This window comes from Dendrobates tinctorius, unplaced genomic scaffold (genome assembly GCF_039654945.1).
Source record: "Dendrobates tinctorius isolate UK_male_01 unplaced genomic scaffold, ASM3965494v1 ptg000126l, whole genome shotgun sequence".
Taxonomy (NCBI): Eukaryota; Metazoa; Chordata; class Amphibia; order Anura; family Dendrobatidae; genus Dendrobates; species Dendrobates tinctorius.
In genome coordinates this window covers 16,355,390-16,371,585 of record NW_027361794.1, presented here as the reverse complement: position 1 = coordinate 16,371,585, position 16,196 = coordinate 16,355,390, and the positions used below count along the sequence as shown (strand labels likewise).

Here is a 16,196-nt window from a genome sequence, read left to right as displayed (position 1 = left end):
TGTCTCCCCCTTTGATGTGGGCTCCTGCGTTCAGCCCACATCTTTTCCCGCATATATCAACTATTTTGAATAGCTGACATGTGCCCGGAACAGGCGTGGGTGGAATTGGGATCCACCCGCAGCTGATAACCGGTTAAATGCCGCTGTCAAACTCTGACAGCGGCATTTAATGCGCGCTTCTGGCAATTGCGCTGGAAATCCCACCCATCGGTGACTCCGTCACGTGATCGCGAGTCACCGATGGGTGGACATCACAAACAGAAGTCTTCTCCAGACCTACAGTATATGGTTGTCATTATTGGATTGCTATGGTCGGCGCTCATAGCAAGTCAGCAATTCTGCTACATACAGGCTATCTGATCATTGCTTGTATGTAGCAGAGCCCATCGGGTTATGGCAGCTTCTAGTCTCCCATGGAAACTATTGAAGCATGCCAAAAGTAAAAAAAGTTTTAAAAAATATTAAAAAAAAAAAGTTCACATCACCCCCCTTTCGCCTCATTAAAAATAAAACAAGAAAAAGAATCAAACATATACAGTTAGGTCCACATATATTTGGACAGAGACAACATTTTTCTAATTTTAACTGAACTAAAAGTGGCCGCGCTTAAACAGTGTGTAGTAAATTTGCAAGCATACTGACAATGAAAGTGAAACTAAAGACAGACATTACTCACTGTTACGGAGACTGGCTGTTGGTGATCATAGTACTCTTAGAATCATGAATGTTGAAAAGAAAAGTCTCAAAACTAAAGAAAAACCAGGGAGCGTCCTCCCGTTTGCAAAAAGTAACAGCTCCCAGCAAAGGAGCGCGTCCCCCTGGGCGGCAGGCAGCCACGGCCGATGGTGCCGCCGGACAGTAGCGTGGTGAGCAAGGGGCGTGACTGGCGGGGGGCGTGAGTTGTGGGTGGTGACGTCACCGGTCTGTGCAAGACGAACATGTGCAAGGGCCAATCCTGACGCGTTTCGGGGGAACCGTCCCCCTTCCTCAAAGGTATTTTTCTAATTTTGGTTCTAGACATTACCACAATGAATTTTAAACAAAACAATTCAGATGCAGCTGAAGTTTAGACTTTCAGCTTTCATTTGAGGGTATCCACATTAAAATTGGATGAAGGGTTTAGGAGTTTCAGCTCCTTAACATGTGCCACCCTGTTTTTAAAGGGACCAAAAGTAATTGGACAGATTAAATAATTGTAAATAAAATGTTCATTTCTAATACTTGGTTGAAAACCCTTTGTTGGCAATGACTTCCTGAAGTCTGGAACTCATGGACATCACCAGACGCTGTGTTTCCTCCTTTTTGAGGCTCTGCCAGGCCTTCGCTGCGGTGGTTTTCAGTTGCTGTTTGTTTGTGGACCTTTCTGTCTGAAGTTTAGTCTTTAACAAGTGAAATGCATGCTCAATTGGGTTGAGATCAGGTGACTGACTTGGCCATACAAGAATATTCCACTTCTTTGCTTTAATAGTCTCCTGGGTTGCTTTGGCTTTATGTTTTGGGTCATTGTCCATCTGTAGTATGAAACGACGACCAATCAGTTTGGCTGCATTTGGCTGGATCTGAGCACACAGTATGGCTCTGAATACCTCAGAATTCATTCGGCTGCTTCTGTCCTGTGTCACATCATCAATAAACACTAGTGACCCAGTGCCACTGGCAGCCATGCATGCCCAAGCCATCACACTGCCTCCGCCGTGTTTTACAGATGATGTGGTATGCTTTGGATCATGAACTGTACCACGCCTTTGCCATACTTTTCTCTTTCCATCATTCTGGTAGAGGTTGATCTTGGTTTCATCTGTCCAGAGAATGTTCTTCCAGAACTGTGCTGGCTTTTTTAGATGTTTTTTAGCAAAGTCCAGTCTAGCCTTTTGATTCTTGATGCTTATGAGTGGCTTGCACCGTGCAGTGAACCCTCTGTATTTACTTTCATGCAGTCTTCTCTTTATGGTAGATTTGGATATTGATACGCCTACCACCTGGAGAGTGTTGTTCACTTGGTTGGCTGTTGTGAAGGGGTTTCTCTTCACCATGGAGATTATTCTGCGATCATCCACCACTGTTGTCTTCCGTGGGCGCCCAGGTCTTTTTGCATTGATGAGTTCACCAGTGCTTGCTTTCTTTCTTTCTTTCTTTCTTTCTCAGAATGTACCAAACTGTAGATTTTGCCACTCCTAATGTTGTAGCAATTTCTCGGATGGGTTTTTTCTGTTTTCAGCTGAAGGATGGCTTGTTTCACCTGCATGGAGAGCTCCTTTGACCGAATGTTTCCTTCACAGCAAAACCTTCCAAATGCAAGCACCACACCGCAAATCAACTCCAGGCCTTTTATCTGCTTAATTGAGAATGACAAACTAAGGGATTGCCCACACCTGTCCATGAAATAGCCTTGGAGTCAATTGTCCAATTACTTTTGGTCCCTTTAAAAACAGGGTGGCACATGTTAAGGAGCTGAAACTCCTAAACCCTTCATCCAATTTTAATGTGGATACCCTCAAATGAAAGCTGAAAGTCTGAACTTCAACTGCATCTGAACTGTTCTGTTTAAAATTCATTGTGGTATTGTCTAGAACCAAAATTAGAAAAATGTTGTCTCTGTCCAAATATATATGGACCTAACTGTACATATTTGGTATTGCCACGCTCTGAATTGCCCGATCTATCAATATAAAAAAAGAATTAACCTGATCGCTGAACGACGTAACGAGAAAAAAAAAGTAAAAATGCCAGATTTTAATTTTTTTGGTGGCCACAATTTTTGGTGGCCACAACATTGCATTAAAATGCAATAAGGGGCGATCAAAAGATCATATCTGCAACAAAATGGTATTATTAAAAACATCAGCTCGGCACGCAAAACATAAGCCCCTACCCTACCCGAGATCATGAAAAATGGAGACGCTATGAGTCTCGGAAAATGATGCAATTTTCTTTTAAACAATCTTAATTTTTTCTTCACCACTTTTATGAAAAAGAACCTAGACATGTTGGTGTCTATGAACTCGTAATGACCTGGAGAATCATAATGGGCAGGTCAGTTTTAGCATTTGGTGAACATGGTGAAAAAAAAATCCAAAAAACGTTCTGGAATTCCACTTTTTTGCAATATACACCATTGGAATTTTTTCCCATTTTTTGAGTATACAGTATGGTAAAATCAATGTTGTCATTCAAAAGTACAACTTGTCCAGCAAAAAAATAAGCCCTCACATGGCCATATTGACAGGAAAATAAAAAAGTTATGGCTCTGGGAAGAAGGGGAGTGAAAAACAGAAACGCAAAAACTAAAAAGGGCTCCATCATGAAAGGGTTAAACTGGAGATGCACTCATTTATTGTGGACCATTGGAGCTACTTTGAGTCCTGATCAGAAAAGTAGAGAACTTTTTTTATGCTCCTGATTTCAGGAGAGTGGGAAGAAATCTGGATTTCTTAGGATTGAAAACATAATGGAATTTATGACGTGGAGCGATTAGATGAAACCAGGGCTCGAGCCATGCCAACACATCTCCTGCAGGCGGGAATAAATGTATATTACAGCCATCAGCCACACACAGCTTAGAGATATATCATGGCACAGGTGTATTTTATGTAGTTTCTCATCATCCTGTTTGAAGTTAGTCAGTTTTAAAAGTCAGGATAAAGAGAAACTCACACTTGGCCTCACTGCACAGTCAGTGATGTCGATCATAAAAGTGAAGTTTGGCCAGAAAGACTGAACCTGGTCTTGTAGGAACCATATGAGCACATTCAGCAGAAGGGAGAGAAGGTAGATTCATCCCATAAGATGTCAGGATTCTAGGAAGCCAACAGCATCATTACCCTCCGCTTCTTAGAGGCCATAATAATATTTTTCTTCAAGTCACTTTCTAACTTGTCAGCACAATCCAAGTACGCTGTCATTTGGCTTTGTAGTTTACAGATCTGGGCAGGTAATGGTCAGCGTCTTTTCATTTCAGTTGGTAGGTGGATCTACCAGGTTGGAAGTTCTATAGAAAAGGGCCTTCAATTACTAAAGTAATTTGAACAGTTTTAGATGGAGGAGAATGTTGTGGTCTAGAGTCAAAATGGTGATCATGGTAATACGGCCGGACTAAACCACCGATAAAGCAGCCACAGCCGGTGACTGAGAAGAATCTGTGACTTCCCTGCATTTAGTGGTTACTACTCACCTGGGTAGTCATATGTGGGAATCTCCTCTTTACACCACTCATCACCCCTCACATATGTCTCTGTAGTATTAATATGGGTCAGATCTTCACCCTGAAACAAATATTGTAAGAGTCACAGACACATGGAGAAGACACAACTATGATCAGCTCTAATCCTGCCATCTCCACCGTTCTCATTACACAAATATAAAACATATACCGCATATACTCGTGTATAAGCCAAACCATGCATAAGCCGACCCCCTTAATTTTGCCACAAAAAACTGGGAAAACTTATTGACTCGTGTATAAGCCTAGGGTGGAAAATGCAGCAGCTACAGGTAAATTTCAAAAATAAAAATAGATACCAATAAAAGTAAAAGTAATTGAGACATCAGTAGGTTAAATGCTTTTGAATATCCATATTGAATCAGGAGCCCCATATAATGCTTCATACCGTTCATGATGGGCCCTATAAGATGCCATACAAAACACACCCCATATAATGCTAAAAAAGGTTAATAATGCCCTCATAAGATGCTCCATAGAATAATATGCCCCACATAATGCTCCATAAAGGTTATGGCCCCATAAGATAAGATGCTCCATAGATTATGCCCCTATAAGATGCTACATAGATTATGCCCCCATATGCTGCTCCATAGAATATGCCCCCATATGCTGCTCCATAGAATATGCCCCCATATGCTGCTCCATAGAATATGCCCCCATATGCTGCTCCGTAGAATATGCCCCCATATGCTGCTCCGTAGAATATGCCCCCATATGCTGCTCCGTAGAATATGCCCCCATATGCTGCTCCATAGAATATGCCCCCATATGCTGCTCCGTAGAATATGCCCCCATATGCTGCTCCACAGAATATGCTCCCATATGCTGCCCCCATAAGATGCTCCATATATTATGTTATTATGTCCCAATATGCTGCTGCTGGAAAAAAATGCCATACTCACCTCTCCTGCTCAGGACCCGGCACCTGAGATATTCACCTGTCAGTGGTCCATCGCTGCCCTCCGCTTCCTGTGTCAGTGACTGTTCAGCCAGCAGAGGGCGCAGGGCGCAGCAACCACGTCACCGCGCCCCCTGCTGCCTAAACGTCAATGACACAGCGGTGAGCCGCGATGGACCCCGGACAGGTGAATATCACTATACTTACCCCCTCCTGGCACGGTCTCTGCAGCCCCACTTTTCCACGGTCTCCCTTCCTGCCTTCAGCGGTAACATGATACCACTCATTACACTCATGAATATGTGCATATTCATGAGTTTAATGAGCAGTACCACGTGACCGCTGAAGGCAGAAAGGGAGACTGTGGAGAAGCAGGGGGGCTGCAAAGACCACGTCGGCGGGTATGATCTCTGACACCCCAGCTCCCCATCCCCCGCCAACCCCAGGTATATGATTATACACTTCTTCCCCTGACATCACCCCTACTCTAATTCAAAATACCAAGGATTCTCTGTCTGCTGTCTCTAACATCATGTCCTCCCTCTATCTGAAACTAAATCTCTCCAAAACTGAACTTCTTATGTTTCTCCCCTCTACTAACCTCACTCAACCTAACATCGAAATAACCCTGGAGGGTTCAACCATAACTCCCAAGCAGCAAGCCCGCTGTCTTGGGGTCATATTCGACACTGAACTTTCCTTTACTCCCTATATCCAATCACTCATTCGCTCTTGTCACGTGCATCTTAAAAACATCTCCAGAATCCGACCTTTTCTCACCTTTGAAACTGCTAAGACTCTTACTGTTGTTCTTATTCATTCTCGTCTGGACTACTGCAACTCTCTTCTGATCGGTCTCCCTCTTACCAAACCTTGTCCTCTCCAATCCATCTTGAATGCGGCAGCCAGGGTCATATTTCTGTCCAGCCGCTTCACCAATGCCTCCATCTTGTGCCAGTCATTACACTGGCTACCTATTCGCTACAGGTCCAGTATAAACTCATCTCTCTCACCCACAAAGCTCTCCACAGTTCTGCACCGCCTTATATCTCCTCTCTGTCTATCGCCCTACACGTGCCCTCCGTTCTACAAATGACCTTAGACTAACATCCCCCGTAATCCGAACCTCACACCTCCGTCTCCAAGACTTCTCTAATGCTGCACCAGCTCTCTGGAATGCACTTCCCCAGATGATCAGACTGATACCTAGCCCCGACTTATTCAAGTGCGCTTTGAAAACCCATCTCTTCAAACAAGCCTACCACATCAACTACTCAGTAAACTAACTTTGCCCTGTTTCCTCCTTCCAAAAATTACTCTGAATCTGCACCCTCCATGCACACGATAACTGCACTTAATACTTGACTATTGCACTTAAACACACGGGATGATGGCCGCATCATGCAGCTTTATATGAAAATCCCTATTTATTTTAATTGCCAGACCTGAAATAACAAGCACTTTTCACCTACTGTGTCCCCCCCCATTTCCTTGTAGATTGTAAGCTTGCGAGCAGGGACCTCACTCCTAATGTCACTGTTTAAATTGTCTTAACGTGTATTGAATTTATTGTCTGTACATGTCCCCGCTTAATTGTAAAGTGCTGCGGAATATGTTGGCGCTATATAAAAAAAATATTATTAATTATTATTATTCACTCACTGGCCACTTTATTAGGTACACCTGTCCAACTGTGTGTTAAGACTTAATTTCTAATCTGCCAATCACATGGCGGCAACTCAGTGCATTTAGGCATGTAGACATGGTCAAGACAATCTCCTGCAGTTCAAACCGAGCATCAGTATGGGGAAGAAAGGTGATTTGAGTGCCTTTGAACGTGGCATGATTGTTGGTGCCAGAAGGGCTGGTCTGAGTATTTCAGAAACTGCTGATCTACTGGGATTTTCACGCACAACCATCTCTAGGGTTTACAGAGAATGGTCCGAAAAAGAAAAAAAATCCAGTGAGCGGCAGTTCTGTGGCCGGAAATGGCTTGTTGATGCCAGAGGTCAGAGGAGAATGGGCAGACTGGTTCGAGCTGATAGAAAGGCAACAGTGACTCAAATTGCCACCCGTTACAACCAAGGTAGGCAGAAGAGCATCTCTGAACGCACAGTGCGTCGAACTTTGAGGCAGATGGGCTACAGCAGCAGAAGACCACACCGGGTACCACTCCTCTCAGCTAAGAACAGGAAACTGAGGCTACAATTTGCACAAGCTCATCGAAATTGGACAGTAGAAGATTGGAAAAACGTTGCCTGGTCTGATGAGTCTCGATTTCTGCTGCGACATTCGGATGGTAGGGTCAGAATTTGGCGTAAACAACATGAAAGCATGGATCCATCCTGCCTTGTATCAACGGTTCAGGCTGGTGGTGGTGGTGTCATGGTGTGGGGAATTTTTTCTTGGCACTCTTTGGGCCCCTTGGTACCAATTGAGCATCGTTGCAACGCCACAGCCTACCTGAGTATTGTTGCTGACCATGTCCATCCCTTTATGACCACAATGTACCCGACATCTGATGGCTACTTTCAGCAGGATAATGCGCCATGTCATAAAGCTCGAATCATCTCAGATTGGTTTCTTGAACATGACAATGAGTTCACTGTACTCAAATGGCCTCCTCAGTCACCAGATCTCAATCCAATAGAGCATCTTTGGGATGTGGTGGAACGGGAGATTCGCATCAGGGATGTGCAGCCGACAAATCTGCGCCAACTGTGTGATGCCATCATGTCAATATGGTCCAAAATCTCTGAGGAATGCTTCCAGCACCTTGTTGAATCTCTGCCACGAAGAATTGAGGCAGTTCTGAAGGCAAAAGGGGGTCCAACCCCTTACTAGCATGGTGTACCTAATAAAGTGGCCAGTGAGTGTATGACTCCTGTATAAGCCGAGAGGGGGACTTTCAGCCCAAAAAAATGAGATGAAAATCTCGGCTTAAACACGAGTATATATGGTAATACTGGTGGATTAAACAAGACTGAGAACGAGACCTTCACAGCCGTTTACACATTATAGGCGAGATTCCAAGACACCTTCTCTCCATCTACCTGATGATATGATGGAACACTGGAATCTTCTTGTTTACAGTCATGTGGAAGAAGAGGATGGGGACATCTCTCTGGTGTTGTCTTCTTACTGGATAGATCTGGAGGAAACACACACAGGGACTGAATTCATTCTTTACATACAGATAATTATAGGCCGTGTGTAATTAGTTCTGTCTATTACCTGGTGATGTGAGGGGCTGGGGAACCTCCATCATGACATTCTTGTACAGATCTTTGTATCCTTCTAAATATTCCCACTCCTCCATGGAGAAATAGACGGCGACATCTTGACACCTTATAGGAACCTGACACATACAATGATACCGTCATCCCCCGATCCCTTCATACCGTTACTGTACAATGTCCCAGCATTCCCAGCAGTGTCACCTCTCCAGTCAGTAGCTCAATCATCTTGTAGGTGAGTTCTAGGATCTTCTGGTCATTGATGTCCTCATGTATCAGGGGGGGGAGGTGGAGGCCTCGTGATTGGGCTCAGGGGTCTTCCCCATCCCTCAGACACAGGGTCCTGACAGCACTCACTACAGTCAGTAGATAAACAGTCGCACTCAAGTGTGGATTAATCTTGCCAAAAAATCTTGAAGATTTTGTGAAATTTTTGGATTTTTATTTTATTTCAAATGCATCAAATAGTGTAACACCGCAGACAAAAGAAGTATCCAAAATGTGGGTATAATATCGTAATCCAGGATATGAGTATACTATGGTTACGTTTCGACCTACTAAGAGGCCTTTCTCAAACCATACTGCAAAATAAAATAAAAAGCAATTACAACAATGAATATGGACGACAAACTCGCGGAAAGCTGGAAAAGAAATAATAAACATGAAAAAAATGTGAAATTTTTTAAAAAAAAAAATAAAAATATATTTTTTTTAAAAAAATATTAACAAAAAAACAACAAAAACAGAAAAGTAGTGCAAAAAAAAACCCTAAAGGCGAAACATATATCTATACAAATTTAAGCACGACAACATAAAGGTCCCTAAGGCAATTAGGAAAATGTCATATAGAGAGTAAAAAAATTAAATTAAGCAAGTGCTAGAGAGACTATTGGCCACAAGTCAATTTTAACATTCTAGGCATCAGGAGTAACAATGGGGATAAGCAGCAGACCTAGATGAGACATATTATAGTATTGTCTCTGTACATGATGAAATAACAGGGGTGGTGGAAACACAAGGCAGGCAAATAAGGCAGATATACTGAGTACTAACCTCAAGTAGTGTCAAGGAAAAGATTAATTAGAGCATTTTCAGAAGTCCCAAACAGGGGCTGTAGGAGAAAACATGAGAGATGAATGTGGAGAAGAAAAAAATGGATCAGAAGGAGATGTTATGCAGCAGATGGTGCTGCAGAGCTGACCTGATGGCATGGGAGCAGCCTGGACCTGTGGTGTTGTAAGTGTGTGATCAAGAAAGCGCGGTATATATATGTGTATTCAGAAGGTGCAGGATGATGACGTCATAAAGCCAACGTGGCTAGAGCGTCCTGGCGTCTGTATGGGGTTTGCGGCGCATAGGGAGGGAGAGAGCAGGGGGAGGTCAGGCTGATGTGGGACAGAGCGGCTGAGGGCAGTATGTGTTGGGAAGAAGGCCTGTGGTAGCTCAGAGCAGTGCCTGCACTGTTGGAGGAGAGACTCAGTGGTGGAGGGAGGGGTGAGAAGGGGAGAGAACAGTTTATGATAAATGAGAGAGAGGAAGGGATGAAGTTGGAAATGTGTCAATAAATAAAAAAGAAGTAGAGGGGAAGAAAAAGAAAGATAAGAAAAGCGGGTTAATAAATAAGAAGAAGGGATATAAGTAAAAAAGAGGGGGGGGAAGAAGGGGAAAAAATAAAACATAAAAATGGGAAAAAAATAAATGAAATGGGAAAAATAAATTGAAAAAATAAAAAGTAGAAAAATTTAAAAAAATAAAAAATAGTAAGATGAAAATAAAGAACAAAAAATAAAAAAATATAAAAATAAAAAATGAATTAATAATAGAATTTGAGAGAGAATGTGAAAAAAAGGGAAAAAGGGAATAAAAAATGAAAATAAAAAAGGGAGAAGAAAAAGAAAAAGAAAAACGAAAAACGGATGAAAAATAAAAAAATGAAAATAGAAAAAATATATACGGGAATACTCACCCATGCGGGGGAGGGGGAAAAAAATTAGTGGATCTGTAAGATAAAGAAATAAAAAGAATTGAAATACAATGAGATGGAAAGCCGCCATTCCACCACCCTAAGGGATAAAAAGACAACATAATATTAGGTTAATAATATATGTGAATACATGCTTAAACCAAAGATGTATAAAATAGGTAGAAATCCAAGGAACTATTGCGGGCTAAGGTCCAACTCACAGTTAAGGCCTTTAGGGGCCAAAGTCTGTAACCTATATATCCAGAAGGATTCCCTTGATTTTAGGAGCTTGATGTGGTCACCTCCCCTGTGCGGTCTTTCAACTTTTTCTATAACCTGGAACCTAAGTTGAGATACTGAGTGGTTGGCGTTGATGAAGTGATATGGGATTGGAAGCCAAGTCTTCTTGCACCGGATAGTTGATTTATGGCTCGAAATTCTGTCGTGTACGTGCTGAGTAGTTTCGCCAACGTATAAGAGGCCACAGGGGCACTTAATTAGGTAAACCACATAGTTCGTGTCACATGTAAAAAAGCCCCTGATGCCATAGCGTTTGCCAGTACGTGGATGTGTTATGTCGCTCCCCTTGATCACATTGGAGCAACAAGCGCACCCAAGACAGGGAAAGGTGCCCTTTCGTTCAGTTCCAAGAAAGGTCTGTCTGGGAGTTCTAGTTAGACTACCAATATCGGCTCTGACCAGCTCATCTCGGATGTTTCTAGGACGGCGTTTGCACATAAGTGCTGGTGTTTTAAATGTCTCAATGTGGGGATAGGATCTAGGTAGAATTGACCAATGTTTGTGGATAATGTGATAAATTTTGGGCATAACAGGATGGTGGGTGTGTACGAAGGTGACACGTTCGCCTTTGGGTTGAGATGGTTGCAGGGGGCAAGGTTCCAGGGCACGGCGTGTTTCACTTTCAAGAAGTTTGGTGGGATAATGCCTTGCTTTGAATTTGTCTGACATTTCATTGAGGCGAATGGGAGCCAGAGTAGGGTCTGTGACAATTCTAGTAACGCGTGTGAACTGAGAACAGGGGAGACTATCCTTGGTAGAGGCAGGGTGACAGCTTGTGTAATGAAGAAGGTTGTTGGAGTCGGTGGGTTTAACATATAGATCAGTAGAAAGTGTACCAGTGCAGGACTTGATTACCAGTGTATCCAGGAAAGAGATCTGGGAAGAATTGCAATTAAGGGTGAACTGTAATTCAGGTCTGATAGAATTAAGATGTTCCGTGAAGGAAAGTAAGTCCTCGAGGGTACCCAACCATAGACAAAAAATATCATCGATATATCGTAGCCAACATTGGCTGTATGTTTTGAAAAGGGTATTATTGTAAACATAGGAACATTCGAAATCATTCATGTAGGCATTAGCGTAAGCAGGTGCTACGTTAGCGCCCATTGCGGTCCCGCGGCACTGTAGATAAAATTGGTGCCCAAAGAGAAAGAAATTTTCTTTCAAGATGATGGACAGGAGATCAATACAAAGCTGAATGGAGTTGTGGGAAAGGTCAGAGGACTCAAGGAGGGTTTTGGTAGCACTAATCCCTAGGTCGTGATCTATAGAAGTATATAAGCTTTTGACATCCAGGGTGACTAGGAGACATTCCGGAGGGATATTGTCAATTTGTCGAATAAAGGAGAGAAAGTGACCTGTATCTAGGACAAAGGACTTGGTAGTTTTGGTAAGAGGGGTCAAGATTTTTTCTAAAAAGGTGGAGATTGGGGAGAAAATTGAATCAGTGGAGGCAACGATAGGGCGGCCAGGAGGTTTAAGTAGAGACTTGTGAATTTTGGGTACCTCACTAGAGGTCTTCTTCACCACTGTGTAATCCTGGTTATGGAGAGACATTCATAAATCTCACTACAGACATTTCCAGAGTCCTCACCTCTCCAGTTCTGTCCATCTGTTATTCCCATAGATAAGAATGATGTAATGTGACGTCATCAGAATCTCTCACCTCTCCAGTAAGCCGGAAGAGGATCTCTAGGGTGAGGTGTAATATCCTCTCCGCCATCTTGTCTCTGTCCATAGCCATCCTTCAGGGGTAAATCAGGAAAATTCTCTTATATAGAAGATATTCACTGAGAGGATCCGATATTGTAGAGACCTGAATGAGAAGAAGATGAGCCGATGTAATATCATCATCATTACAATTACTGGAGATAATAAGGGAAACATATGAGATTTTTTATTTTACAGTATTTAGTTTTCTTCTTTACATCTACTAAAAAAACCTAGATATTTAGGCCACAGACAACAAGCAATTTCTTCCTCGGAGTCGGCAGCTGAATACGTTTCTCATAGACTCATCTTCCATAACGCTAATTCTCGTCTCATTTACCGACACTGGAATCGGCATTAGCAATACTGCAGGAGATATTCATTACACGTGACAGAAGAAATAACTACTTCATGATGAGGACGACATCTTCATCTCTACTACGGCTCTAGAAACATATTTGGCCGGAGTCGGTCACTGACTCCATCCCCACCGGCCGTCTATATGAAGGTTTCCCATCTTCCCCGCACTGTAATCTTCTATCACGTTAGATCTCATGTCTGATTCACACATAGAAGTTTGAGGATTTTAGAAAAGATTGTAAGAACAAGACAGGAAATATTTGATGCTAATATCTCCATATACAGTTATTTTTCCTCTGGATGTAATGTTTTTTAGGGGAAATTTTCCCATCCTTAGAATTTGATATATCGTATATACTCGAGTATAAACCGACCCCATAAACCGACCCCTCTAATTTTGCCACAAAAAACTGTGAAAACTTATTGACTCGTGTATAAGCCTAGGGTGGAAAATGCAGCAGCTACTGGTAAATTTCAAAAATTAAAATAGATGCCAATAAAAGTAAAATTAATTGAGACATCAGTAGGTTAAATTTTTTTGAATATCCATATTGAATCAGGAACCCCATATAATGCTCCATACAGTTCATGATGGCCCCATAAGATGCTCCATACAAAATACACCCCATTTAATGCAGCACAAAGGTTAATTTTGGCCCCATAAGATGCTCCATAGCATATGCCCGATATGCTGCTCCATAAAGATTATGGCCCCATAAGATGTTCCATAGATTAATGCCCCATATGCTGCTCCATAAGATGCTCCATAGATTATGCCCCATAAAATGCTCCATAGATTATGCCCCATATGCTGCCCCATAAAATGCTCCATAGATTATGCCCCATATGCTGCCTATAAGAGGCCTCATATGATGGTCCATAAGATTCTCCATAGATTATGCCCCATATGCTGCTGCAAATAAAAAAAAATGACATACTCACCCTTTCGTCGCTGGGGACCAGGTGCTGGTGTCATTAGACGCAGGGACACCGACGCACTCTGGGGGACAGGTGCCGATGTCACTGCTGGGTCAGGGCCCCGGCACCTGAGATATTCACCTGTCCCTGTTCCACCGCCGCACACCGCTGTGTCTTCCAGGTCCCTCTGTCAGTGACTGTTCAGGCACCAACTACATCATCACACCCTCTGACCTAAATGTCACAGACAGAGGATGCAGAGGACAGAGCGGCGCGCGGCGGCGGAACAGGTGAATATTTCATATACTTACCCCCTCCTGGCGTGGTCTCTGCAGCCCCTGCTTCTCCCACGGTCTCTGACAGCTCTTCCTTCCTTCAGTGGTCACGTGGTACCACTCATTAAAGTCACGAATATGCGCATATTCATGACTTTAATGAGCGGTACCACGTGACCGCTGAACACAGGCGCCAGAGACCTTGGGAGAAGCAAGGGTGCAAGTATGATCTGACAATCCCCCACCCCCTCCCCCACCGACCCCCTGGCGTATATGACTCGAGTATAAGCCAAGAGGGGTACTTTCAGCCTTAAAAAAAATGGGCTGAAAATCTCGACTTATACTCGAGTATATACGGTATTACATGAAAAACACACACACAAAAAAAAAAGGTTAAAATGTTACAAAATAAAATTGAGCTATACACTAATGCACAGAGATAATAGAAACAATGGATTAAAATAGCTCAAAAGACTTCATATTAACACTGAAAGGAAAGAGCTGGAAGCTCAGAGTATAATCAGGAGGCGTCTCATAAAGTTGTGACAAAACGTGCATTGGGGCAACGGAGAGTACTTAGACCTACACCATCACCAGTAAATAGCTTTATTTTAAGCCTTTCATGGCTTTCATTTTGGGCCATTTTGTCTAATCCATGATTAAAATAGTTTGTTACATCACTCATTCTAGGCCATTTTTCCAGGGTATTGTGATATCTGTGGTATCACTGGTGCTGCCTAGGGGGCGCTATCAGGGAGCACATGAATGAGCACAGAGAGTGCAGGAACAAGTTACGCACCGTGCAAGGACCTGAGACTAATGCAGTGAGCACAGGACCTGGCACTAAGCAGTCACGTGACAAGGGGGCAGAGTCATCGCACGTGAGTACAGGGAAGGAAACTGAGCATGCAGAGTGCAGGGCACAGACAGAAAAAGGGGTCGAGAGTCAAAGGTCAAAAGCCAGATGACAGCGTAGTACCTAGGGATAAGGCAAAGAGTAAACAGAGATAAGTCAAGGGGTCAGATAACCAGGAGGGACAGAGCAGTACAAAGCAGGATTCAGAGGCAAAAGTCAGGGGACAAACCAGGTCATACACAGCAAAGCACACAAGCACAGAGGCACAACGTTTACGGACGAGTAACCTGGGTCAGCAACCACAAACCGAGGATACGGAAGTATCACCAACACCAAATCCAGGAACTGCCAACATTAAAATAGCCGCCCCAGAACCAAAGAGAGGCGGACTAAATTAACCCTGACCTGACCAAGATGGAGGTGGAATTATCCTGTCCAGAGTCATGACTGTTATTCTACCAGCTTTTTCATTAGGCTAATGGCTGTGGCCATTTAATTCAGATTGCTAAATGAATGGACCCATCACAATTTTGTTTGCTTATATCTAACAGTGTAATTTATACTATTGTACTGTGTTGTTGTGCCACTACTAAGCACTTTAATTCACTGGTCTTTTACTCTACCATTTAATTGCTTAGCAGTCGCTGTATCTCACCATAGATGTATTTTGAATTGAATAAAAATTATTTTAGGATTATACTCTGTGAGCCTCCAGCTCTTTCCTTTTAGTGTTAAAATAAAATTGAGGATGGCGGTACTGTGGGAACATTATACTGTGTGGGGGCACCCTACTATGAGAGTAATACACGATTCCTTGCTTCCCGTTATCACACTTGCTGCAGTGCAGGCTCCACTAGCTGGCAATAGAGTGGAAGCAGGACTACACCTAAACAGAGTAGGCTTGTCATGCAGCAAGCGAGGCCACCACAGGGGACAGCAGAACAGTCAAGCAAGCCAAGTCAAGCAACACACTGTAGCGCAGTACCAAAGGAATAAGCAAACTCCGGGTCAGAGACAAGCCAGGGGATCAGCAACGGTCAGGAGAAGATATGCCTAAGACAAAAGACAAAAGCAGGTCAGGGTCTAAGCCAAGTTCAAGTACCAAGAAGTCCAGACACAAAGGGGACACACAGAGCCAGGACAGGGAGCAGGGAATAGCACAGACACGGGTTGAGTCAGAAATAACAGCAGGACAAATCAGGATGTAACAGAGTCCGCTGCTCACGCCGTAGGCAGAACTATAACAATATCGCCTGTAGGAATGATATCGCCTGCAGCGGTGATAAATACCCAACCTGAACCCAGACTGAGGCTGGGAAAAGTTAACACTTGACATGACCAGACCGAGAAGACAGGACTCAAAACCCGGTCTGGATCATGACACCCATCTTTCATAGTTGGGTCGTTTGTATCTATCAGCGGAAAAGGAAGAATACCCATTGTGATTCTTATAAGGAG

General features: G+C 43.2%; 1 protein-coding gene across 1 annotated transcript in view; it reads right to left on the bottom strand.

Annotated features, from left to right (window-relative positions):
- LOC141047332 (uncharacterized) overlaps positions 1 to 15,891 on the bottom strand; it is a 31,552-nt gene extending 15,661 nt beyond the window's left edge. Inside the window, exons 1-8 of the mRNA XM_073542395.1 lie at positions 15,724 to 15,891; positions 12,286 to 12,435; positions 10,323 to 10,355; positions 9,410 to 9,467; positions 8,561 to 8,997; positions 8,355 to 8,478; positions 8,174 to 8,271; positions 4,172 to 4,262 (exon numbers count right to left, since the gene is read on the bottom strand). Of these exons, the coding sequence (XP_073398496.1) occupies positions 4,172 to 4,262; positions 8,174 to 8,271; positions 8,355 to 8,478; positions 8,561 to 8,584 (337 nt within the window). The 5' untranslated portion in view covers positions 8,585 to 8,997; positions 9,410 to 9,467; positions 10,323 to 10,355; positions 12,286 to 12,435; positions 15,724 to 15,891. The remainder of the gene's footprint in view (positions 1 to 4,171; positions 4,263 to 8,173; positions 8,272 to 8,354; positions 8,479 to 8,560; positions 8,998 to 9,409; positions 9,468 to 10,322; positions 10,356 to 12,285; positions 12,436 to 15,723) is intronic.
- Positions 15,892 to 16,196: the final 305 nt, after the last annotated feature.